Raw genomic sequence first — 27,931 nt, 5'->3', positions numbered from 1 at the left:
TTTTTGTCCTTTACCATCCTTTATTGGCAAGTCTCAAAGCTTTTTACAAAACCCGTTAGCCAAGCCCCACAACCCCCTAAACACGGCATTACTTCCACCTTACATATGGCAAAACGAAGGCACAGGAACGGCAAAGGAAGGAATAAGGAGCAGCCCAGGCTCACGGACATAAGCAGGGCCGGAGCCTGACCGAGCACCTAGCCCGGCCCCATCCCCTGCCCCGACAGGCCTGTCCCCGGGGCCCGGCGGCACCCTCCGCACCACGGCCCACCGGACAATCGGGGTCCGGCAGCGTCGAACGGCATAGGGCGGCCCAGCACCACCGCTCAGCGTAAGCTACAGGTAAACCGAGGCAGGGCTGTGCAGGCTCCGCCGCGCCGGGGGCGGCCGGGCCGGGCCAGCACCCACGGCCCTGCGCCCGGCACGAAGCCTTCCCTCGAGGGCAGCTGCGCGGCCAGGCTGAGCCCGCGGAGCCCTGTAACCAGGCCCCCGGGAGCCAGGCACGTCCCCACCGGGGGTACCTGCCCCCCGCCCGCCGCTATTTCACGGGCCGCCGGGACGGGGTGGGTGGGCCCGCAGGCCCCGCCCCCGCCCCCGCCAGCCACCCCGCCCCCGTGCGCGCGCCGGCGGCTGACCCGGAAGTGCTCGGCAGGCCCCCCCGTCCCTCACTGGAACGGCAAAATGGCGGCGGTTTCCGTGCTGCAGGCGCCGAGTGGCGGCTTCAGCTTCGATAACTGCGCTCGGTGAGGCGCGGTGGGGCGCGGGCGGGTCGCTGGGCCTGGGTGGCTGCGGGTCGCAGGGGCCGCGGCTGGGGGGAGCCCTCGGCCCGGCCCCACTTCTTGCCCTGTGTTGCAGGAACAACCTCTTGGAGGCTGAGCTGGGCCAGAAGGGGCTGCGGCTGCCCGCCGCCCGCAAGACCGGCACCACCATCGCCGGCGTCGTCTTCAAGGTGAGGCGGGCGCGGGGCGTGGCCTGCTGGCCGCTGCGAGGTGCTGGGGGGCCGCTCCGGGCCGTGGGCCGCCCCTCTAGGCCGGAGCGGGCCGGGGCGCGGCCGCCACTCGCCCCCTCGCCGGCCCCGGGGGCAGGCCGCTCGGCCCCGCGGCGGGCCTCGTCGGGAAGCGGCTCCTGGTGGAGGTTCCGCGCTGCTGAGTCATTCCCGGTGGGGCCCCCGCGGGTTGCCCCGGGCCGTACAGCCGGTCTCGCCGTCGATGCCAGAAAGGTCCCCTTTGGAGAGCGAGGCTTTGGGATAATTCTCTCTTTCTGCAGGATGGCATAGTCCTCGGAGCAGATACGAGAGCAACGGAAGGAATGGTTGTTGCCGACAAGAACTGTTCAAAAATACACTTCATTTCCCCTAATATCTAGTAAGTATAAAACCTGTTTTTTGTGTAACGGTATTGGTAATAATATTGACATTTTTAGCCGTGTCCTTTGCTGATGGCAAACACTAAGGTGTACTTGAAAATGATAACTGATTAGCGAGGCTTGGGGATTTTCAGTATTTCATTTACACTTGAACAGGTTATCTTGTTTCATGCTCTGAAAATACTGACAGTATGAGAACGTAATTTCCTCAATTTTACAATAAGAAAACTTCTAGCAGTTGGATAAAGCAAAGAGTTGTTTCACCTGTACCCCTCACCTTTTCCTAACTTGCTCATAATATGTTTTCAGTTGTTGTGGTGCTGGAACAGCTGCCGATACTGATATGACAACTCAGCTGATTTCTTCCAATCTGGAGCTCCATTCGCTATCTACTGGGCGACTTCCAAGAGTTGTCACAGCTAATCGAATGCTAAAGCAAATGCTTTTCAGGTAGCGGAATGGGTTTCTTGCTTATTAACAATGCTGTTAAAACCACTGTATAGTATTTAAGCTCCTGTGAAGGAGCATTCTTCCTCAGCCTCTTTCACCTTCATAAAAGATTTTGTAATTGCCCTTTGTTTTGTAGGGTTTGGAACTGAGATAGAAGAGAAATCAAATCTGTGGTGGTTTAGAGAATTGACACTGTAGTCGTACTGTGTTGCTAGTGTTTACATGGCAAAAATAGAAGGACAGTAGTTTAATAAACTGTTGGTCACACCAAGGAAAACTGTTGTGTGTCTGTGGTGACATGGCTGGACCAGTAATAACCTTGTAACGTGTGAACTTCTAAAATAGAAAATTTCATGTGACTTCTAGTAGAATCAGTACCTCAAAATGTATTTTACTTTCAAAATAAAGTATTTAACCATCTGAAGCTCACAGCTTTTAGTATGGAAGTCTGCCATTGGTGTAGTGAGATAAATAAGTAAAATGTTTGGAAGTTGTACAGCAGTTATCCTAAAACTTCATCTCATCGCTTGACAGATTGCAAACAGGCAGTGCAGTTGAACTTCCTATCTGGCAGCATGATGTAGAACGTGCCCTTACATTAGGGGCATACTCTCCAAACCTTTTAAGTATTCCAGTGCTGTTTAGTGCTGTCTCTTACAGAAGTAAAAAATTCTGTTGAAATAGAAGGAAAGAATGATGTAAATGTATTAAAGGTAGTGATTGGTCAAACTATTGGAAAGTCTTCAGGAAGGTGCAATAAAGCAATGAAAAGAAAATGTTTTGTGCAACCAATTGACTGAGATAAATGATGACAGTTCAGCTTGGTTGCTTAATGCTGTATTGCTAAGCAGTTAGCCTGTTCTTAGGTGTGTTGAAAGCAGTAAACTAAGAAGTTAAAAGCAGCCAAGAACATCTTGTGGGGGAAATGAAGGAATATATTTTCTTTAAAATATCCGAATAAAAACTTAATTGCAGATACAGGAATTTAATTTAAGGCTTGAAAACTAACCCAGGTTCTCTCCCTGTTAGCACAAATATATCATCCAGCCTGCTTGCTTGTTCTGCTTGAGACTGAAATACACCATATTTTAGTAAGTTTCTTTTAATTAAAACTGCTGCTCACAAATAGTAAAAGCAGTCTTTTCTGTTACAGAGGTGCACCTGGTATAGTCATGGAAAAATTCTCAAATTCATAAGTTGTGTTAAAAAGAATCACAACTTTATTGTGGACTTTCAGATTTGCATCTAAATGTTTGCTCCTAGGTATCAAGGCTACATCGGTGCTGCCCTGGTGTTAGGGGGAGTAGATGTCACAGGACCTCACCTTTACAGCATATATCCCCATGGATCAACTGACAAATTGCCCTATGTTACCATGGGTAAGTGATACTCCCTCAGTATTATAACATAGCTGCCTGGTAAAAAGGGTAAACACTTCAAATTATTATTTAAAGTGTTTTTATTTAAATTCTGTTGTTTGCTGGGAGCTATACAGACCTCAGACTTCAAATACAAAGTTGTACTTGTATTTCTAAGGCAGATGCACCGTTCTGCTTATTTTCTACCACTTTAAAAACATGGGCTATATACTATTTAAATCTAAACTGCCAAAAAACTGGTGTTAGGAGAGTTGCTGTGTGCATTCCCGAGCATACCTTAAAGCAAGAGAACTTTGTGTGGAGGGGAAAAAAAATCCTTAAAAACTTGATTTGCAGACAGTCCTAACTCATGGTTCATTTGAAGTCTCACTTGGGGAATTGCATGCTGCCTGAAGCTTTTCTGTAGTTCCATTAGGAATCAAAATGTGCTTTACTTCTGCTTTGGGACTGTTGTATTTCTGTGTTTCTTGCTAAGCAGCAGTTACATTTTACTCAAGAAGTCACTTCATTGTAGTGAAGCAACACCTGGTTTACTTGCTACATATAATAATTAGTTTTAACTACTGTGTGGGGCTTCTTAATAAAGAAGTTGAGTTCTGTCTATTGCTGGGGTCAACTTGACAATAGTAACCCACCATCAGATTATTAAGTGTTGGTACCCCAGCTCTTCCGTCCATGTAATGCTTTCTGTAATGGCAGTAATTTGAGCTGTAGCTGTATACAGTTGTGTGTGTCTCATTCAGTTTCAGATTGGGGACTGTGATAATATTCAAAGCTGAAACCACAGATTTGTGCATGCTTCTTTAGCAGTATGTACACCACCCTCAAGACCAATTACAAAAGCAATGTTCAGGATATATTGTAAAATACAATCTTGACAAATATATTCTTAATTTGCTGTTGTGTTTTTTTTTTAACTATAAAGAAGAATGTGGAAATAAGTACATGGAAACAAGTACTTTGTGGTAGCAGAATACAAATTATAGGTAGCTTTTGTGGAATGTCTTTGTCTCACTCAAAAAGCAGAAATGCTGCTCCGTTACTTCACAGTTCTACAGAAGGAGATGAACAATACCTACAGAAGAGAATTAAACTTTTGAACTCCTCAGTGCTGCTTTGCAGTAGCAGTAATTTCAAGTTGTGAAGTGGCTTTTGAGCATATACCCTTCTGCTTGTGATCTTGCTAAACAACACAATTAGAGGCCTCTTAGTATAGTCAGGAAGACACTGTATTAAAGAATACAAAATCTTCGTCTCTAATATTGATTTGTGAATTTAACTTGTCGTTCTTCTTATGTCTTCTAACTATTCTCTGTTTGTGTCTCCTAGATAAAATTGTTTCTTTAGATGTCTTGTTCTGTTTCTTAATTATTGAGGGATGCTTGGAGAGTCCCTTATGGTGTAAGAATCCTGAAATAATAAGCCACAGTAAGCCTTGTGATTTGCAGGAGAGTCTTAGTGATCACCATCATCCTTGTATTTTTTTTGAGAAGGCAAATAACACATGCATTGTTGAAGGGAAGGACACACACATCCTGAAATATTACAGAACTTGCCCGGTCTTTGGCAAAGGGAGTATTTTTCAATAGTAGTGTCAGCTTGTTTGATTAGTTCTGAAGTCTTTTGTGATTTATAGGCAATAACCTGGGAATAAAGGTTAAAAAATGGTAAGAGGTATCACTGAGACACTGGTAAGATGTTAAACTAGTACCTTCTGATCTAATAATATTCTTGTGCAGTTTCATCTGTGGCTTTTAAGGTTAACACCCTACTGAGAATGTCTGGAAAAAGTAAAATTCCAAACATAACAAGGGTCCCAATCATTTTTGCTCTCTGATCACTCAGAAGACACTATCATTTCAGACTTGTGTTTTATTTTGCAGACTTGGATGACTTTAAATGAAAGCTTTGTTTTGGTAGAGCTATGGAAGTGTAATGTGGAGCCCAAATATATCAGAGAAGAAAATTGATCTGAAAATGAAGTGTGTCAGATTAGTAAATCAGATTGAGCCTATGTCTGATGGAGTTAACTCTGTGATAGGAAAATATAACTTTCAGTTAGTATTTTTCTGTTCATGGTTGGCATCTCTAAATAAATCAGCTGGTTACTGTAGTCTTGGAAATGTTAAAGTTTTTTTCTTCTGGATCTTTGCACTACGAAAACAGTGCAGCTGTTAAACAGAATTATCTGGTCGACTGTATAATGAAAACTGATTAACTTGCAGAAATTCTGCAGAGGTGGTATGGGACCAATAGATGGTGCCAGTACCTTAGGAACTGGCAGATCACTTGGCAAATAAAATCAGTGTAACAGTCATGTGATGTCATTGTTCAGCCTTTGATTTAAGAATTGGGCATTTACTTTTTTTTATATAATTGCCTTATACCTGATACTGTATAGTAAACTGTAAAACTAAACTGACTCTATACTAATAGCTGCTAGTGGTTGATAGCCTGAATAAAGTCACGGTTTCCATACGTGCATGGTTACTTCCCTGCCTATGTTTTAAAAGCTTTAAAATGCAGCATTTCTGAAAATCCTGGCTGCTCCCCCTTCCCTCCTCAAAAACAACATAATAGCAGAGTAAGTTCAAACAAGTAAGTAGGAAGTAGAGTATCAGTGGACTAAATTCATTGTAGCATAAACTTAGTTTGCTTTCCACTGTACCAGGTCTGTGTCTGGTGATTGCATGTTACTTCTGGCCATGCTGTCAAACAGAGCCCTTCTTGGCGTAAATGTCCTTTACATCTCAACACCTGGTACACTGATACTTTCTCTGGTGACTAGGATACGTTTTAGTAAAAAGATTAGCTTATGGATATGATGAAAGATAGAGCTGAGACAGGAGGAAAAGTGTCAAATGTCAAATCCAGAGGTAGTAGTAGTTTGATCTTATTTAGACTAGGCTAATGTTTATTTATTCCAGATGTTCTAAGGGCAATTTATTAACTCAAGGTAGGTATTTTGGGCCGGTGAATTTATAGAAATTCAGTATTAAATAGGAAAGGTGGGCGAGGCATTGGGGTTTTGTGTGTTATAATGCATTGGAGAGTGATGTCCTCCCTTGCAAGGGAGATTTAAAAGATACTCAGTGCTTACTCAGGAGTGAAAACATGAAATTAAACTGTTTATGCTGACAAAGGACAAAATTGGTTTTCAGCAAACGATGCAAGATTGTCTGATTGCTTGGCTTGTCTAGGAAAGCTTCTGGCCAAGACTTATAATGAAATGCATGCATAAAATTAAAGCACTTGAAGTCTGTAGTTCAGCTTTTGGAAACAGTAAGTATGTTCCAGTAGTCTCTGGTGGCTAAAGCTAATCCCTTGGTACCAGTGTTGCTTCATATTCATAAATCAGCTCTTCATGCATTGGCAATGTTGTCCTGCAGAGCAAGCACTACCACTGCTGAGACTCAGCCCCTCAGCCAGGAACCAGGGTGAAAAATGATCCCGATCGATGGGGCTGTGGAGATCACCGAATTTTTACCTAGAATGAACAGCAAATTGAATAACAATGAGTGTGTGTGAATAAATGCCCTGTCAGGGAGCCCTGACAGTGATGGATTAGGAAGTGCTAAATGTTACTCTCTCAAGGCTCTGTACATCCTCTAGTGTGGCAGGCTGAGGTAGCAAACAGGTCCTTGGGTGATGAAAATGGACTGTGCTTAGCAATAAGTTGTCTTCAATGAATGTTCTGCTAAAAAGATCCAGTTCATCTGTTTTGGAAAAGCTACTGCAGCTGCAAAACATGGTGGATATTATTGTTGGCTGGGTTGTTTTGCTATGTATCAATAACTGTCTTTCACTTTAAATCAATACTGAAATGGTACAACTGCTTGAGTAACAACCAGATGGGATTTTTAACTCACAGTTGAGTCCAGAATTTTTTTAATAACAGCTGTGGAAACTTATGAAATGACTAATGTTTCTTAAAGAAGAAAATAAAAATCTCTTACAGTGTCATAACTTGGTTCATGCTCATTATCAGACTGAAAAGCATTTGCCTCAGAGTAGAGCTTTGAATCTCAGTTTCTATAGGTTTTTATAACTTGTTTGGTAATCAGTATTTTTATGTAATTAGATGCTCAATTAATATTTTCTGAATATTTGTTTCTGAAGTGTAGCTTACTGAAAACGTATGCAGAATAAGTTCTTTGGAATTGGTATGGCATCTCTGTCTTGATGATCGTGTTTGTTGAAGTGTAACCGTTCATAGCAGTTAGTGGCTTTAAAAAAATGTAGGCAAAGGGTTTTGTTCCTGTATGTTGTATAATACAAATACATGACGACTTTACCAATTACACTTTAATTGTTATTATTGCTCATACACAGAACAGTTGTAAACTTCCAACATGTGAAAAAAAAAAAAAGTACAGCAAAGAAAATTTTCCTATTTCTGCATTGGTTGTGTGTTGGTAAGATTTCAAACTGGTTACCTAAGGTAAATAACTGGTTTGGTATTACTTTGAATCTGAGCTTAGTTAAAGAAACTAATGACCCATCATCTCACAGCTTTCCTGAATGTTCTAATAGATCTGAGGTTGAACTGCTGCATCTCAGCAATGTTGAATTCCTAACTGGTAGTGACTTAAATCAGTTAGTGCATGTATGAGGTGGGAACATCTATCTCTATTTAATAGATGGTGTTTTGCAATGTTTGGATTTTATCTTTCTCCAGACGTTATGTTTGGGAATTGTTAAGACTTGTTTCTACATAAAGGCAAAGCATGCTTGTTAAAAATGAATTATTGGTGGGCACTGAATACATGGACAAGAGAACAGCTGTTTCCCACGTACAAACAAGTTCTCCATAGACCCTTAATATCTAAGTTTTCTGTACTTTCATAGGTACTGCAATAAGAAAACCATGCTTCCAATGTTTACTTAAGTTCATAGATTTTATTGCCAGCTCTCCTGTTACAATGCATAGCTTTCACAAGTCAGTTGGACTCCTTGGAACATTGTGGAGTTGTTTGGATTGTATGTGGAATTTGACAAATAGACGGAAGTCGGTGTAATTAGATAGTGAAGTTTGCAGCTAAGCTCACAAGCAACTGTTTACTGCATTTTTCTGCATTTCTGCGTGGACAGTCAAATGTTGAGGTTTCAGTCCACCAGCAATGGAAATAGGGGGATTGAGGGAGGTTTTGTAGTTAATGTGCTGCAGGTGAATATATACACATCAATAGTATTTTTAAAAACAGTTCATATTGCTGTTGTCAAACAGCAAATTATTTGTTTTGATGGAGAAACTCAAGTATACATACATTTGTCTTTTTAAAAGCATGACATTTACATCTGGTGCTAGTAAGAGTAAAGAATTTTCATTGTGCTATTTAAGATTACAAATTGTTCTTTCAGAGAATGGTTAGCTATGCTGTGAGATTCTTGCTGAGGCACTTTTTTAAAAATGCAAGCTTATAAAGTTTATGTTTAGGATTTATAAGCAGTAGAGTATAAAACAAATGAGTTTATTCAGCTTTTCTAGCTTTACTTCCTGTTCTCTTAGAACCTCCTTGGGACCTTGGTTTTCAGATGTAAATGTCTGCATATAGGTTTAATTAAGACTTTCAACAACTCTTTGAAAACTTACATTATAGGACTGTCTGCGTGTATTTATTTAAAGGTGACATTAGGTTTGGCATTTATTTGCTCTTGGTAACATAGTGAGGTAATTAATTGAAATTCTTTATGTATAAAAAGATTTAATGTAATGTAACATAAAGTTGGTTCCCCCTCCTTAAGTCTGCTGAGTTCTTGCTCATAGGATCTTTGGGAATTTTCTTTTAAAAAGGAGCTGGAAGAGTAAATCCAGTCTGAGCCATGTATAAAATTGATCAATAATGTAAATATTGCAGTATTTTTATTTGTCAGTAGAAGTTTTAAGAAATTAAGACCACTTCTTCTTAGCTCAGTAGCTGAGGCAGTATTTTCTGTCAGATACTGCCTTTTATACCTTCATTCCTGCACACTTTTCAGTCTCTATATTCTATTATTTTCAAAGGACCCTTATCCAAGGGTAAGATTGTTTTCTAGGTTTGAGGCTTCCCATTCTGCATATGGCAGGGGCTTTCATTTGAGTGCAGCTTACTGTGGTCTTCGTTTGAGACAGTATCTCCGATATTCCCCCCCACTGGAAACATTCCTGTGTCATTCCACAGGAATAATTATTTTATGGTTCAAGTCCTGTATTTGTTTTGGAACACACCTTATTTTGACCTTGTTTGAAGGATCGGTATTTATGACTTGTTCTGTGATATCAGCTGTTTGTATCAGCAGTTCATTTCTGCTATTAGTTGCTTAAAAATCTTCCTTTTTTCCAGTTTCAGCATTTAAAAAAATGGAGTCATGTATTGCTCCAAGGTGTAAATGAATAGTCATTGCCTGTAATACAAGTACATGCTTAGAGTGTCCTACTGCTTTTAGATGTGATGTATTTGGTACTGTAAAGGTAATGATCCTCAACCACAGCAATATTCTGTAACAGGAATATCTGTCATATTCATTGGGATTACCATGTTCATTGATTTGTGTCTGTAAATCTGCTGTTTCTACCCTTTAAATTTGATCTATAATTGGACCTCCTTAAATGGTTCAGATAAGGTAGTCTGTATTTTCTCAACAGTGTCACTGTCAGCTTCTCCTTTTTCATTATACATTCAGCAGACTTGATAAAATCAGCAGGACACCTCATTTGAAACTGTTTAATCGCTGCCTTTTTCTTTCACTAAACCATTGAGGTGGTCAAGCGATATACACAAATCATTTTAAATAGAAAATATGGCTTTCTCTGTGACCCAGCTAAACAGATAGCAGTATGCAAAACAAGTTAAAAAGTAATAAATGCCAAAAAATCTTCTAATTGGAGTAAAAAATTGCAGGTAACTTTATTCACTCCCCAAAAGTAGTGCTCTCTGAAATATGGTTAGGGCCACAGACAGACAAGATATCTTCCTGAAGACTCACCGTTTCTGAACAAAGCAAGTTTACAGTTTCAAATGGTATTGTACTGCTTTTTGCATTATTTTATGGAAAACACATTTATAACAGCTGCAGTTACAGTGCTTGGGGTAGAGATGGCTTCTGTTCCATTACTGCACTTGCACTGCATCCTTTAAGAGAAGTAACATTAAACTCATGTTTTCATATCTGTCATTTTGTCTTTTCAGCTGTTATTGTTCAGTGTAAAAATAATGGCACAAAGTAAATGCATAATAAACTGTTTAAAAGTAGATATGAGAAATAACCTGATGGCAGCAGCCAGCTACCCTATTACCATTGCTAGTTTACTCATCCCCATGTGTAAAGGTGACTGTGCCAGGGCAGCTCGTTAAAGCAATCTATTCATTCCGAGTGTCTTGGTATTAAGTGACATACCCTCTAATGTGGCCAGGCACAAAAGTGGGACAGGAGAAATGGAGGAGTAGGAATTACAAACTGTGGCATTCAGTTAGCTCTCTTTTTTAAACCTCATTTTCATATCTTAGTGTTCAAAATAGTAAAAAGAAAAAGGCTGTCAGAATGCGGACCATGACAAGTCTGTGTACACTAGCTGTAAGTTTAGGATTAAATTAGGTGCTGGACTTAAAGAGGGTAGATGCTTTAGAGTGTGTAATAAGCTAAGGTAGACTTCAGTCTGGTTTCTGCTGCTGATACATTTTTTTCTTTTTTTTTAAAAAAATCTATATCTAAATACACTGCTTAAATAAGTGTCCTAATTTTGTTACTATAGGTTCTGGATCATTAGCGGCTATGGCAGTATTTGAAGATAAATACAAACCAGACATGGAGGTAAGAAACTTTTTTTTTGTTAAACCTCAGTGTTTCTTCCCTCAGTCCTCCTCATCCTTATGATTATAAGAATTTAAAAGGTTTGAAGCTTTAAAAAAGTTAAATCTGCTTTAGTTCCCTGCATTTAAAAGGTACTAATGTCAGCTTACTGCAAAGCTGTAGAAATTGATGGGTAAATAAATTTAAAGGAATGTAGCTTCTTGCAAATTTATATATGGAAAAACTTGGGTGATTTGAATATAGGTGAAAACTAAAAACATACAGCTTACTGATTATAGCTGACTCCAAGAATTTAACAGCTCTTGTGTAGTCAATATTGCTGTTTTTCTGGCAGTATCAGTCCTTCCCTCTCAGTCTTGAAAAGAGAATGCATGATTGTAAAATAAAAAATGTTCAAGTAGTATATGAAACCACTTAGATTTCTGGTTGATTGGGTACGTTCAGAACTAGTAATTGCACTTTTTAATACCTACTTAAAGACTGATTATCAGATTTATAAGGCTGTGGGTTGTTTGTGTTCTGCTGATGATCTTGATAAAAAATTGGAAAACATTGTTCATTATAGAGAATCATTCAGGAGAGCTAAAAGCTGGAGTGTCATGATTAAGATCAGAACAAGCTATTCTGTTACGAATGTATGCAGTACATTATTTTTGTATTATCTGTGGTATTTCCTTACGCTTAGTTACACCATGTTCAGTGCCTGCTAAACTAAACCAGTGAAAAATCCACTTTTCTGCAGACAGACTATTGATGAAAATAAACCCAAAACAATTAAAGGGCGTTCTGTAAGTGTATTTTGTAAAATGCCTCGGTAATGTCAAGCCCTGTTTTAAACCACATTAATCTCTTGACTTTCTGTGAATGCTCCTTCTCATTCCAATTGATTAATAATTTCACAGTAAAGAAAAAAATGAGAATTGAACACAAATGAAAATTTAACTCATTAAAAATGACTTGTAACACTAACAGTTGCAGCCATTTCAGTGTAAAATGCAGGTATGACAAATCTTACAGCTGCTCAGTATCGAATAATGTGGAAAAGGAAACAGTTGATTTATTTCAGAAAAGGTCTTCAGATGTTCCTCATCTTTGTCATGCAGCTGCTGTGGATCACTTCCTCCCCTTCAAATGCACTGTATTTTCAGGTGAAGGTCCTGTAAGTCCACTGAGGTACTCTCTAAAGTTGATAAATCAAACTTAAAATTTGTTGTCCTACCTCGTTACATCTCCTGAAGAAACTTGACATATAATAACAATTAACTTAAAACAAACAACAAAAAAACTCCACAACACCCAAAAGTAAACCAAAAAACTCCATCCCCCAAACAAACTTGTTTCTGGGAAGTTTTCTGTTAAACTGCTTAAGAGTTAATGTTAAGCAGTTTTCTAAATATTCCTGCAACTGGTTCCTGTCAGATATATATGAAATAGTTGCAGGTGTGCAGAATTACAAAAATGGAGATAAGATTAGGATTCCTGTGTTGCTGCAGTATTTTGGGCAGTATCTGAAGATACTGGACTTCTGGCCTCTAGTATATTTATAAATGCTATTGGAAATACTGGTATATTTTTAATGGGCGCTTAATTTTTTTCGGTAAGTAGCATTATGCTAGATGACTGGTAGGAAGAACCCCTAGATAGAGGTGGACTACCTTTTTATTTTTCCTTCCCCTCATGCCACTGTAAGAATGACAGTATCTCTCTTTTTCCATCCTCTTGTGTGACAGTGCGCTTGGCATGTGTGCTATTCATACTGAAAATATGAACTACAAATCCTTGGAATCAACAGCTACAGCATAATAGTCCACTTTAAAAGATACAAATGTCAAAGAGCTGTGCTATGAAACTAAAAATTTCATCTTATGCTCAGCTAGTTTTCAAGCTTATATTTTAAGTCATTCTTTGTGTAAGAGCAACCAAAGATTGGTAAATCTCCATCTTTTTCTATTTAGAAAGGTCATCCTAATTAAATTGTCTTCATACACAACCATAAATGGCATCAGATAGTCACTGTTATAACAAGCATGTAGCAATGCAGCCTACCCATTTGTTGAAATAGATACTTGGATCTTTGAGACTTGCAGGCACCTTAACCCTTCCTTTGTTTCTACTAGATATTCAGTAATCGTATTAACTAAACCAGCGAAGTCTCGGGTGATAGAGCTCAACCCTACTCTTAACACTTCTTCATATTCTGTTATGGCTGCCAGCTGAAAATATTTACCTTTAAAGTCAGTTGTTTGGTTTTTTTCCATTAAAGTAATGAAATAGCAAACAACACTTCTATTGAAATTAAAATGTAATAAATCTGAAGTATGCTATATATATTTTTACATAAAACTCGCTATGAAATGGCAATAATGATAAACTTAAAATTCCTGGAGATTAATTTAATAAAATGGGTAGAGGATTAATATTTTTCTGTCAAGATCAATGCTGCTTTCTTTTGCACTAATTGTCAGAATATCTTGCTAGGGCTACTGGAGGGTAGTGGTGTGCTTCAAGACCATCACATCACAGAAAAATGATTCAAAGGCAAACTGTCCTGCACCCTCTGGTATCGACTTGCAAATTAGCATCTGGAATGTAATTAAACAAGCTTAATGAAAGTAACAGCTGAATACTACTGGAAAAGACAATCAGCTTTTTTGCCTCTGATATATATTCTGTACTATTGAAGCTGATCACCAAACGCATCGTGTGAGCACAGCTAAAAAAAATTAGCATTTATTTGAAGAATAGGAACTGTTTTTCATTCTGTTATGCTTTTGGCATGCACTGGTGTCCCATGAGAGCCATGCCACAGCAGATAGTGCACAATATTTATAAATCCATGACAGGCAATAATAGCAACTTGAAAAATTCTTTTGCTAGAATTTCAAGTTGAGAGCTGCCAAAAGCTGAGAGGATCAAATCTGCAGTGGCAGCTGCTGTGCCCTACAGTTAGAATTGTAGACTTTGAAGATGCTCAACTTAAAAAAATAAAAAATAAAAAAAAAATTAAAAAAATAAAAAAGAAGACTGCAGGCTTAGCCAATTTTTGCAGGTTTCTAGAGCCTTGGCTCTCTGCCTTTTGAAGATGAGTTGCTGAAGCTTCTACCACTGCCTGAGGCATGCTAACACCAGCAGGATGTGTTTTTTTTCCATAGACTTAGTGTGTCTTCAGATTTAAGTAGCACATGCTTTATCAGTGCCAACTGTGATGGTCCTTTCCCTGGTTTCAATGCTGGGAGATGATCTTTACCCAACATCCTTCAGAGAAACTGTGAAGATAGATGGTGACGTACACAAGTGCCACTTCTGCAGTCTGATTTATGGAGGCATGTTTCATTATGAAGCAAGTGCTGGCCTCTAGAGGAACCATTATAGATTGCTGAAGATGTGAACACTTTCAGCCCTGAAGGCCTGTAGATGCTTCAAAAAATGTAATGCCAAGCTCCTAACTACCGTGGAACAATATTAATCTGTCATGCGGGCAGCTATAGATCTAGTTTAAAAAACGTAAGTGGAAGAACAGCACATCTAATAGAGTGTTTTGAGCTTAGATCTTTCATTGCAGCCAATTTTTCTTTCGGTAGTGTTTCAATAGAGTAGCCACATGGTTTTTAAGCCTTACAGCCAGATTTTGCAAATGCATTCGTGCCTTCTGGTGTTAAACAATAGTAAAGAAATACTCCGAGTCGGTGGATATGGAAACCATCATGATCTGGGGAAAAAAATGTCTACACTATTAAATGCTAGAATTCTGGGTTATCTGAACTGCGGTTGTTGAACTCCTAGGGATGTGTGTGTGGGGTATTACCTATTTTATGCTAGTATTTGAGTTCTGTTTGAAAAGTAGAAGCTTTTTGTAGAAGAATTACTTGATGTGCAGTGAGGCTATGTTCTAGCCTTCTGACAAGAGCGTCATCTTTAAGTAAGGAAACAGGCTGCTTGTAACTTCATTTCTCTTTGGTATTTCACCAAAATGGCCAGGTTTAATAAGAAGAGGATCCAAAAGGAAGAGAATTGGTAAAAGGCACAAAAAGCAGAACTGTTGTGGGGAAAGGGAAATAAATCTTTGTGTGGTGAGTTCAGGGAAATGGAGGAGGTGGGAAAAAAATGGAATGAGGTAGTCTGGCACATATTTAATAATTATTTCTAAAATAGATCACTCTGAAAATGTGAGATTATATTTACAGTCATTTATTATAACATTTTTAAAGTGTGGTGGAAAGTCAAGTGATTCTGAATGAGACCAAAAATACTCTGGAGGAGTAAGAACAGATTAAAAATAAGAGGGGGCTGTTCTGACTATATTCCACTTGGAGTGTAGGCACTTAGCCTCCTGCAGCAGCTGTGCTGTCTGAAACAGCATCTTGCTGTCCTGCCAGAGATTTGCACTCCTTCACCTGTTGGCCAGGTTTGCTTTTGTGATCATTCTGCAGTGATTACTTTTGCCAACTTGTTTGGTTTTGACAAACACGGGTTAGGGAGCAATCTTACGAGCAGTTCAGCTGGCAGATTTGGGTAGTCCTCTGTAAAAGGAGAAATGATGGGCAGACAGGAGGAGTCAGAGGTAGTGACCTTTTTCAGTTAATAGTTGCAGCTGTCAGATTAGGTGTGTTCACAAAGAAATTGTAGGAAGGAGGAGGACTGGAAGTTGCAAAATGTGTTGACTCGGGCTCTTCTGGCCCCCAGTTGTTTCTGGTTTTGCCACTGATTTTTGAGGTACTTTTGATAGCCCCATAGCCCCAGAGTGAAGTGGCTGAGGCATAAAGAATGCATTCAGCTGGATGCTCAATATCTGCTGATGATCTTTGCTGTGTCAAAGTAAAAAGTAGTCTAAATGCAGCTTTCACTCTGAACCTCTTATTTCAGTAAAAAAAAAATACATCAGGCATAGTACAAAATGTTATGAAAACATGTCACTTTCTCCCATATTTAAACAGCTGACATACAGATCATTCAAATGTTTCTGTGCTCGTATTTCCTACTGTCCCTCAATATGGTGGGTATTATTTTTGTTTATTAACTACTGACAATAATACTAAGCTATTTTTGGAAACTGTCAAAACTCTGTAATCTTCAACAATAGTTGTCTCATCAGTCTTATTTAGCCTGCATCTGTGTGATTCAAGGCTCAAGAGCAATGACAAGCTGCATATGAATTCTGTATTCATTAGTGATGGTGATCAAAATGCCTGTGTCCCCGCCATAGGGCTCAGGTGTGGAAGTCTGCAGGCTAATCCCACCAGCTGACATTCAGAGGTTTAATGACTCCATAGGAAGGTGACCACTTGCTGGGAGGTTTGTCGGCTGAACTCAGACAGCAGACAATAGAGATCAAGCCAGACTATCAGAGTTAAGCAGGAGAGCCTGCCTGAGATACTTGAACCCCTGTTGGTGTCAAACACAGAGATTAAGTAAATGGGGGGAAGTGGGGGGGGGGGGGGGGGGGGGAGTCTGAGGCCGTGAACAAAAATAAGTACTTTGTATTTGTGCTCTGTGTATCTGTTTATTTCATTACCCAGTGACAATAACTGAGACTGCTAGTGGCATATCTTCACTGCCTTTTCTGACAGAGCTCATGGCAATACAGATTTCATGCTTTCCTTACATACCTGTGTTATTGTCTCCTTCAGAGACATGAATTTCCATGGGTAAATGTCAGGTTAGTGCATACAGTCATCCAGACAATAAAGGCTTATCATGCTGTTTCTTATTTTTAGATTAGATTAAAATTATTCTATGGTAACCTGCTTGACACATTGGACAGTTAGTACGGTTCTCATCTTCTTTGCCAGGATTGTGCCTTGGATTGATTTCCTTTGCGGAACCAACGTTAAACAGGAAATACGAGGCTGATTTAAAATGTGCTACCTAGATGTGCTCTGGAATGGCTAGGATTACTGGAGAAGTGTTTTGAGGTGTGCTTTCTGAATATATCAAAGCACAATTTCTGTGCAGAAATCAGGTGGGAAACTGCTGACAATACCAGTCTGGGTTAGCAGTGATACCCAGTAGCACCTTCCACTTTTCTGTTTACAGACTATATCGATGGAAATAAATTTTACCTTAGTTTAAATTGGGCCTTGCTGCATGACAAAGAGCCACAATTTCTTCACCTTTATGAAAGTAACACTTAAACTTTGTATGTAATAATGTAGACAAGCTAGTCAGAAGCAGAGCTCCATGTTAAGAGATCATTTCATTGCACAGGGTAGATGTAGGACAGGTAATTATTTTTGATGCATTTCTCAGGAGCAGGTGTTCCAGTTTAAATTGTTTCAGTTTGTATATCTCCCATAACTGCAGAACACAGGCAAAACATACTGGAAAATATTTCACATGGCATGAAGCCTGAGTGCCCCTCCTGCGGCGAGGGCTGTGGAGGCAGAGTGCAGTTTCTGTCTGAGCAGGGAAGAGTGAATGGGAAGGAGGCAGAGGGTGGGAGTCACTGGGGCTGTCAGGGGAGACTCTCTCCCAGCCAGTAAGAGTTATGGAGCGTTTTGGTGTACTAGGAAGGAAAAATTACCAGAGGGCCCAAGACTTCTTGTTCCAAATAAAATGCTGGCCTTCATTCCCTTCCTCTTTTTTTGGTTTTGTTTTGGGTTTGGTTGTAGTTTTGTTTTCCCCAGAGGTAAAGTAGTAGTTGTATGAATGGAGGTTTGCTTTACTTGAAGCCAGATGTGTTATTGCTGAATAATAATTTTTTGATACTTTATGATTATTACTATTTGATAGTAATAATATATACTAATTTTAGCTGTAATCTTTTGCATGGTGTACATATCTGGCTACTTTCTGGTAGCTGAAGTTCAGTGTGTTACTGTGCAGTAATGCAGCTGCACAGAAAACTGAGGATACTGTGTTGTTAGAGTGGAACTTGCAGCCTGGCAGGATTTACAGCTCTGTTCCTGTTGAGCAAGTTTTTGTTTTGAGAATCTGTTCCCTAAAAAACTATGAAGTTCACTCAGACATAAGTAGTAGTGGATTAAATGAATTTTCTTATTTGTTCTTCGTTCAGAGCATAGGAATAGTATTAAAAGAAATCCCTTAGTTGTGAGAGAAGCTTGTATAATTTAATTCTATACCACTGGAAATATGTAGTGTACTAATCTTCGTGTAAGGAATGATATATAGGAACTAATGTTATTGAATAGTAGTTCCGAATCATATAAGTTTCCTGCCTTGGCAGGTAATTTGGCATAAATTGTTAATGTAAATCCAGGTTAGTGGGGAAGACATTATTTTACTAAAAAAGATAAACTGCTGATTAATTCAGTATAGAACTCAATTACAAATTGAAAGTGTCTCTGCGGGATGCCAGTACCCTAAAGACAGCAGATGTTGAATTGATACTCCAGCATATTTCACACTGGTATGAAATATTAACATGGTTTATTATACTTGTGTGGTGTACAATATCAGGAAGGGGGAGGTGGTGATGAGTCTGGGCTTGCAGGCGTCTACCATTGGAACATGAAAAAACTGTAACCGCTGAGACTATTAATTAGGGACTAAGGTGCATTTTATTTGAAAAGTTCTTTGTAGAAAACAGTTAGAAAAATAAACACTTACTAACATGTTATTCACAACAAAACTGACATCAAATGCAGTAGGGAATCACCTGATCTATGAATCTGTGATCTGTTAATGAATGAATATAGGTGCATTTGTGAAAAAACTCAGATTGCTGAGTTTTGACAAGACTGCGAGGTCAGTGCTATGCTCTGATTTTTTTTGTGTGTAATTTCCTGCCCGTGCCATATTTGTTTGTGCTGAAGATTTCTACTTCCTAAACAAAACGATTTTTTCTGTATTTTTGTGTGTGAAGTAGGCAGCACGTTAATTAAACCTGATGAGTTCGTAATCCAGGGATTTAAGCAGGTTGGGTTTTTATCTTTTAATGTACAGTATTGGTGATGGTGGCGCAGACAGGCTCTGTGGACTTGAGTTTGAGAAAGCGCCCAGGGAGGAGTGGAGTGGTAGTACAGTGGTGCAAGGAAATACAGCATGTATGTAACTCACTGTCCTCTGCTTTTTTCCCCTCTTTCTTTTAAACAGAAGTCCAGCTTCCTAACTTGCAGAGAAGTTAGAATTTAGATAAACTTATTTGAAGTTACCAGTCCAAACAGAATGCATGTTCCACAGTGTTTGAACAGGTTGCATTCTGGAGAGAAAATTCTAATTGTATTTAATAGTGAGTCCTTGATACTGTTTGTTGTGCAAATACTAAGTCATTCACTTGCCTTCTTGCAAGTGAATGAAAGTAATGTTTCAGGATTTGGAGCATTTCAGTTTCTTGTTAACAAGGTTGTGGAAACAGAACTGGAAAATAACATGATACACATTACCTTGATTTAAAGTAACTTAGCTATATAACACGCAGAGTAATAGAGTTATCATTTCACACACACACCCCCCTTTGCTTTAGAAACTACTAAATTTCTGTTTATCTTAGTCTTTAACAGCTGTTAAGTAAAACTAAGTACATTTGTATGTAATATTTGAAGGTATATATTTATCTAGATTTAAGTTTTTTCTTTAGAGCCTACATGATTCCAAAATACCGTACAGTTGAAATTCAGTAGAATGGAGGCAATGCCATCTTTATACCTATACAGGGCACGGTTTTAGTCCCAGGTATCTGTAGATATCTTAATTTTTCCATCATGTGCTGGGAATTTTCTGGTAACTTCTGCCCATTCTTCTTTACGCACAAACTGGTGTTTGTTCCCAGGACCCATTTTTGGGTTCTACAGCTCCCTGTCTCACAGATGCTGCTGATCTTACACATTCTGATTTTCATAACCCCTTTGCCTTTGGTGTGATCGTTGCTTTAATTCTCTCTACTTGCAACTTATATCTTGTAAATGTTTCTTTGTGCTGTGGTCATTTGGCATGTCAGTTTAATCCTGTTTTCTCTGATTTGGAATCCTGTCCTACATATTCATCACACGTAGCCTGTTTTGCATTGTTTGGACTGTTAAACCTCAGCATTCCGCCTCTAACTTCCTTTGTGACTTTTTAGAGCAGAAACAAAAGATGGTGGAGGAAGAAGGCTGAGGGGGGGAGCTAGAAAAGGCTGACTACTTTTAAATTTCATTCACCTGATCCAAGATGAGAGGAAAGCAAACTATTTTGATTTGATTGTAGCATAGGACTATTTAAAAAATAAATAAATTGGGAAACAAGGTATGTCATTCATCTGCTTATGAGGTACTACTTGAAATGCATACTTTTTTGTTTGTTTGTTTTGTTGGTGAAGACTTGTTAAACCTGAGTGGTTTAAATTACATGTGCCAGCCCCTTTCCAGCTTCAAAAGATAGCCAAAACAAATTCATTCTCACTAATGGAGTCTTTCAACCTCCCTTTACGCGAAAAATGCAAAGTACTTTGCTGCTTCTCAGTTTCGTTATCTCTTTGGACTTAGCCAGCAGATTTTAGCATTGCTTCCAGTTACATATTGATCTCTACCACAGCTTCTCCCTACAGGCAGAATTACATATCCTCTCACATGTTGTAGTCTGCCGATTACTCTTCCAAAGTCTAATTATGCTTCTGTAGGTGCTTATGTCCTTCAAGAGGTATCGCTTTCCTAGCCCCAAATTCCCAACACTCCTATATAGATTTATTTTTTATTATCGTTGTCTTTCCTGAAGCTTCTGATTTCCCCCCCCCCCTTCTGTTTCCATGTGGGTCTTGTGGATTCCCACTTTAAGTAGGATCAACTTCTTACACTATATAATATTAACAAATTTCATTCTGGTGTAAGAGACAGTTGTGATAAGCGTTATAATTTTTTTTATTTTGACAAAAAATGTTACTGTCATTCTGTAGTAATACTCGTTGTGCATGATATTTCAAATTCTTGATAAAACTTGCTATTAGACAACTGCAGTATGAATCACGTATCTAACAGCACACTGCTGACCTGTAGAAGGTATTAGTTTCACTTCAGTAAGAATTTAAGGAGGAAAAAAAATCCTCTCTACAGTTTTTTAATCTGGAAAAGGCATCTCCTGTTTAACTTGCTTGTGAAGTTACAAAATGTGGAGGAAATAATACTCGCAAAGCTGTTCCAGCTGCTTCCTTTACTGCCGGAGGCATAATGATAAACTTGTTTAAAAGCTATTAGTAAAGAGAGTATTAATATGATGTAGAAATACCCACATCTTCTGTGGGTAAAGTCTCTTTTCTTTTTTCCTTCAGTAGCATTTGAAATCTGGAAATCGCTTAAGTGAGAAGAGAAACTTGTTTCAAGTCATATACAAGAATAATGTGTAAAAGTTCCTTATTGGTGCTGTTTGGGACTTGCAGCATAGCAGCTGTAGAGAGGTAATCTATCAGTTCTTGAGTGTCTACAAAATGCAACTCTCCAGATAACAGGTTTAAAGTAAAGATTTAATACAGGCTCTATCTACTATGATGTTGCAGTGACAGTTTAAAACTCATTCTCTAAATCTCAGCAGACTTTATAGCCAGCAGTGGGCCCATATAAAGCTTAATGGCATTACAACACATAAATCATCTTTTAAAGATGCTACCAGTAGCGCCAATATTAAATGCAGACAATTGTCTGTGTTATAAATAATTTATCAAACACCATTTCAGATTAGCCTTCCATGCTGAGTTATTTATTTTAGCCTTTACTGTACTATTCCTAAGACACATTTTGAAAGATCCATTACTGGTCACTTTAATGAACTTGGGGGTCTGTGTTTTCCCCCCTCAAGCACCACAGTACATCTGTGGTGACCATTACACGGCTGATCTGGACCTCTTTGCGCCTTTTACAAGTGCTGCCCATTTGTCATGTAGTGGTAAATGGAGTTGCACATTGGAGTCCTGGGACACATTGTGTGATGTGGTGATGGAGACAAACAGATAGCTCTATAAAGTGCTGCTTGTCACAACTGACTCGCATTGCAGTACATCACTCTCGCTGTAATCTCATTTAAGAAGCAGCGTGGACCCGAGAGAATGATATTCCCAGTTAGCTTGGTCTTTGCAACCATAAAGTAGGAAGTGCTCCTTTTATATACTCTGAACTTTTAGGGTTTTTTAAGATTAATTATTACAGCGACTCATTCGTGCCCCTGCATGTAAGACTGTGTCAGCACTTTCCATGCTAACCCCCGACTGTAAAATAGGCCTTGCTAGAACTTTGAGTGCAGGATTTCCATCAAGGAATGTTCTGGGTTTTGGTGGTTTTGTTTATTTTTTTTTGTGGCTATTCTGGTTCTGTTCCTAAATTATGAAAAGAGGAGTAAACAGCCCTGAAACAGCGTTTTCTACAATTAAAATTATTCCAGGTTCATGAGCTAGGCTGCACTATATCAGATGAAAGAGCCGAGATTGCATTTGGGACTTTCTCAGTGTGGGGGATGCCTTGGTGCAGTTACAGCTGAGCTCTACTGGCTGTACTGGGTATTTTTAGAACTATTTTGGTAACAGTAGGCTGATAGAGTACATCTTAAAAAGTAAATGAAATTTAAATTAGTGAGAGGACTTTGGAATATATGCAGTGTTGTCTAAAAAAGATTAAAGGCAGAGTGAAACAAGCCCCTACTAACCTGCTTTAGTTTTCCTAAGCTGCGGTGCTTGTCTTATATTAACACTTACATAATAGCTTAAAATTATTCTGGTTTTGCTAACAATTTTTAAAACATCTACACATACTTTGTTTTGGTTTAGTATATTCACTTTCACTATAGTAGTAAAATACCTCTAGCATGCAACAGATCAGTGAAAGCAGTCTTCTGTCAGCAGAAAGAGGAAATACTTGCTTATCAGAGTTTTATTACCAAAAACACTGAAGCAAGATACAGGAGTTATTATTTTTACAGCATGGCTGTTTTATAGTCAGCTTGGTAGAAAGTGTAATTCATATTATTATTTAAAAAGAGTAATACTAATAAAAGTGGGAGTGAAATAAGAATTTATGCTATAGTTTACTGAAAAAAATGCCCCCCTCCTGGTCAATACCTTAATTAAGCTGTTAGAACAGGAATACTGTTATTAACAAGCTCTTTTATAGAGGGCCATTGGAGAATGTGGAGTATGCACAGGGAGCAGACGTGATTGTAGCCGAGCTAATTTTGGGCTCCTCTTCAGCTGCGCTGGTACGCTGGGGCTTGTGCAGCTGCTGTCTGAATCAGACGTTCTAGGAGCGGGCTGTGGGTCTCAGCATCATTATTTTCATGTGGCAGGATACTGGCAGGGACGCCAAGGCCTTTAAAACGAAGCAGATTTTAAAAAGCTTCATTGATCAAAATCAGCATTGAATATTTGCTCTTTGCTTCGTGGTGTCTAGTGGCGGAAGATTACTCAAAGGTGTGAGGTATCAGCAATGACAAGCGATCATGGTAAACTTACCACGCAGTTACGATCGTGTTGGGTGAGCTGAGCTGAGCTGCAACTGCTGTGAATTACTTGAGGCTAAAACAGAGTCCACATTTCTGTGTTCGTAGATATGTTTGTCTTAATTCTTTCTTCACTGGAACAGGCGTGCTGTAGTCATCATTTTCAAGTTTGTTTGTTTGTTTGAGAAAAATAAGGGGTCTTACGTGCTCTGGTATGTACTGAAAGGCTACTGAAAAGATTGAAGTGGGTGTGTGTGTCTGTGGACACAGTCTGTTGTCCTTGTGTTCGGATGCTTTTGCCAGATGACTGAGCGTTAGTGCTCGCTCTGCACAGGCTCCAGTGGAGCTGAGGGTGCAGGACCCATCCTCGCTGCTTTTCTCTCTTAGCAGGTAATACGGTGCCATGGGAAGCGGTGTAGGACAGGGGCTCGCCCCCACCACTGAACTTGGAGGGCTTTGTCAAGCAGTAGCGTCGCTTCTGTCGCAAGGACAGGCGCACATAGGTACTGGGAACAGAAGCCTGTACCTTGTTGTTACAGTATTTAAAATGATACACCCAGAAAGTTGTTTGGCAATATTTCTTCATGCTCGGCATCTTCAATTACAGTGCAAAACTAAGGAATTACTGGCTCTATCAGACGATTTCTAATAGCGCTGAATCTGATCGGTTATTTTTCAGCGAGCTGCCTTTGAAATAAAAATAAGCCCTGCTGGGATCTGTAGAGGGAGCCAGCGCAGCTGTAATGCTGCCTCTTTGGCAAAGGCCACCGGGCGTAGCAAAACCTGTATTTCAGATGCTGTCACATCAATACCATTCATGCATTTTATTGGGGGAGGATGAAGATTATTATTATGGAGCTGTTATAATATTTTAATGGAGAGCCTGATGAATTTGAAAAGTTTCACTGTAGAAGACTCATCTGAATGTTACTTGTGTTTGTGTTAACGCAGATAATTGCGCTCAGGTTCAGCCTGTGTAGCTTGTAGTAAATGTCTCTCAGCTCCATGCCACGTGCATATTTTAGCAGCTGTGTGTTTGCCCTTTGAAAAGAAGGTAGATACACAAAACCTGTAAGAAAGCAAACATGAGAACTCTTGCAGGATTAATATATGGTTTCAGAAGCAATAAAAATAGTGAGCTTTATTTCCTGTTCCAGTTTTCTGTTCTGGTTTTGTTGCAAATATTCCACTAGTTGTACAAAGTCATTTAGAAATACACGCTTCTGAAATATATACAGTATGCATTAAATGAACCTTATTAAATATATATTTTGCTTTAGTTACAATTCTGAAGTGTAAGAAGCTGTAGCAAATTTTTTCAAATTTCTTCACTTAAATGGAGAGAACTTCACTACAAATTGCAGTGTCTTGACACAGGTACCTAGTTTGACCAGTGTTTTCAGCAGGTTTCTTTAAATTCTCTGCACTTGTGTTCAGGACAGGAATTAAAAATACTAGCCAGTTCAGTTCAGTACAGTGCAAGGCTGCTTTGCAACACTATTAAGATGAGCTGAATAAATTTTGCAACCAAGCTATGTTACAAAATGATAGAAATAATTTTGGTACTACCGAGGATGATTAAATAGTTCCTGTCTAGGGAAGACTTGTTAACTGGACTAGTATGGATCTTTAATTTGTATGCAGCTGTTACACAGAGGGCACTATAGGGAACTTGTAATGTGCATGTTGTAAAATTTATTTTCTCCATTCATTAAGACAGAAATCTTAATTTTGCTTCCTTGTCTGTCTTTACCAAGTCTGACCTGTCCTGGGGGTGGTGGATCATGAACAGGACAAAAGGCTGGCCCTGTAGGTAGCCCCACGGTTACTGCTCTGCAGTACTTTGGTGATTAAAAAGGTGCTGGTATCTCGTGCATTATTCTGAGAGCTCACAGCTTCCACAGCTTCCACTGTCACATGGGCAAACATCTCTGTGAAATGCCAGTGCTCGTACAGTGACAGCTTTTCTGACTTTTCCAGGAAGAGGAAGCCAAACAGCTTGTGAGAGATGCCATTGCAGCCGGCATATACAATGATCTGGGCTCTGGCAGCAACATCGATATCTGCGTTATAAGCAAGAACAAGTTGGATTTTCTCCGTCCATATGATGTGGCCAACAAAAAGGGGGAAAGGTTGGTATTCCTGAAGCTGTGCATTATTTGTTCTTTTTCCAGCAGTTCCTCTTTTCTGTAATACTGAATGTTGTCAGAGTAATCTCTAGATCTGTATGTGAATTTCAACTAAACAAAACACACCTAATGGCTGTACCTGCAGCTAAATAGATGCTGCTGGTGGCAGGTACAGATGCATGAAGGAAACAGACAAGAGTTCTCACCTGCCACAACTTCACTGCACCAGGAGGCTGCTCTTGAGTTTCCAGCAGTTTGAGGAAGTAACAGTTTTACATTTGTGACTGAGCGGTATTTGGATTCTAGGTAGCAACATCATCTTTTTTGCCGTGTTCTTGCTGAAATGTGTGGTGTCAGAAGGACCAGTGGCCCCACTCTACCCTCTGCTGTCCTGCCCAGTCTTAGCGTGGGGATTTGAAAAAGCAGCACTGGGCAGCACAACCTGGCACTCGGTACGAATTCGCTGCAGAACAAAACCAAAACCCAAGAGAAAACTCAAACCCCAGCCTGTGACTACCAGGTTGTGGTTTATTCTGTGTCTGGAGAGACTTCCTAGCCAGCAGCTGGAAAACATGCCCTATGCAAGATTTTTAAGACTGTTTTTTAAGACATTGGTTTGATCACTACAGTTTCCCCACAATTGTCCAGGAATATACTATGATGTGTTGAAAGGACAGTTTACGGTTAATAGCTAAATACAGCAGTCATGAGATTTGTTTTTTTAGTTGGACTAAAGTCCCATTTCATGTATAAACAAACTACCAAAAATGCTTGTAAGCATTCATGCTTTCCTAATCGAAGTCCTCTCTCAACCATTTCCATTTTGAAGAAACTTCTGGCGTTTTTTTCCGTGGCTCTTTTATTTGGCAAGCCATAGCAAAAAGATTTCTGTACAGCCCCCCTGTTTTAGCATTCTCAGGGTTCATTTCCTTAAAGCACACGGAAGGGTTGCACAGCATGTGAGACTACTGCAAATCCTTCACAAAGGTGCTGTTATTCTGGCGCTAGTTTCCTTAAGGCAGTAATTGCGAAACTTTTAAATTTTCTGTCATGAACAGTCTGGTACGGAACACTTTGGGAACCAGGTATACCATTTGTGTATCATGGGATCTTGTCAGACTGAACGTTCAGGTTACAGTGCTGAAGAAATTCTAAAGTGAGCAAAACTTGAGCATTAGCAGAGCTATGTTGCTTGGTGGACATCACCTTATCAGTGAAATCACAGCCCCCCAGGCAGCTAAAAGATTTTGCACTGCGTGCTTTTATGGTACCTGTAGAAGTTGTGCAACTTCTCAATCCACCGCCAAAACAGTAGAGTTTAAAGGAATCGCTTTCCCCTTCTTTTTAAGGCAGATGCCACAAAGCATCACACTGCTGCAGTTAAGGGTCCTTCCGATTCCTTGCTGTACAGCTCTGTGAGCACAATGCTTCCTTCTGAGTGGAGATGTCTATAGCTGGGCAGTTAGGAGAGAGTTCTTATTACACATTTTAAGTGAGATTTTGGGTTCTACTCCATAAATGGGTGAAAAGGGTGACAACTTACTCAGATGCAGTTAAGAAGCGTGGCTTGATTACAGGCTGTGTTCAGTGTTAGCTAACTGCGGCACAGACACCCAAAGCTAGTACATTGATAGAATTATTCTAGAGTTGAAAAAAAATAAATAGCTTGTTCTTTGAGTGAAGGTACACAGCTAGGACATCCTATGCTATAGTGAGATCCTGCTAATTTCTATAAAGTAGCCTTTCCAGTTACTTGGCAATTTATTTGTTTAACCACTGTGTGCTTCCTAAAAGAGCTGGTTTGTCTGAAGCTTCATCAGTGATTGCAGTAAGTTTGGGTTTTGCGGTAAGGGTAGTTCCTTTACTTACTGTGGATTTTTATAGGAAACTTCTAGAGAAAGCTGATGAGGTTTAAAATTTTAAATGAGTTTTCCTGCATAGTGCCATCTTCCAGCACTTAATTTTCACCTATTTCTTTAACAGGTATGGTAGATACAAGTGTGAAAAAGGAACTACTGCTGTTCTCACAGAGAATGTAGCGCTCCTGGAACTTGAGGTGGTGGATGAAACTGTACAAACGATGGACACTTCGTGAGCCATCGCGTGCAGCCCTTCCGCATCACTGGAGACCAGCGCTAGTTGTGTAGAAGCCTCCCCGCACCAAGAGAAACACACGGCTGATTCAGAATAAAGAGGGTTCTGACCGTTCTCCTCATTAGTGTTTTTATGTGGCGCTGATTGCTGCCGCTGCTTTTCCCTTCTTACACTGTTGAAAATGTTTTGCTTGCTGCAGTGGTTTTGCACATCTTACCCCCTCTCTTCAGTGCTGTGGAAATGAGTTACTTAACCCTAAAAGATCTGTATTAGCATGACAAAGAGAGCCAGGCTCCTGGAGCAGGTACTGTGCACCACACTGTTGTTGGGGAAGAAAACCCACAAAGTACAAGAGCTGGTTTTTTACTT

At 39.7% G+C, this 27,931-nt stretch overlaps 1 protein-coding gene across 1 annotated transcript; it reads left to right on the top strand.

The window, feature by feature from the left end:
- The first annotated feature begins 620 nt into the window (after window positions 1-620).
- Window positions 621-27,683, top strand: PSMB7 (proteasome 20S subunit beta 7). Its single transcript, XM_055793759.1, has 8 exons — window positions 621-743; window positions 856-949; window positions 1,267-1,364; window positions 1,675-1,815; window positions 3,079-3,194; window positions 10,927-10,985; window positions 25,320-25,471; window positions 27,452-27,683. The coding sequence occupies exons 1-8, from the start codon at window positions 682-684 to the stop codon at window positions 27,561-27,563; spliced, it is 834 nt and encodes a 277-aa protein (XP_055649734.1). The 5' UTR covers window positions 621-681; the 3' UTR covers window positions 27,564-27,683.
- Window positions 27,684-27,931: the final 248 nt, after the last annotated feature.

Source organism: Falco peregrinus, chromosome 1 (genome assembly GCF_023634155.1).
Source record: "Falco peregrinus isolate bFalPer1 chromosome 1, bFalPer1.pri, whole genome shotgun sequence".
In the NCBI taxonomy this organism is placed as follows: domain Eukaryota; kingdom Metazoa; phylum Chordata; class Aves; order Falconiformes; family Falconidae; genus Falco; species Falco peregrinus.
This window is presented reverse-complemented; position numbering and strand designations above follow the sequence as displayed.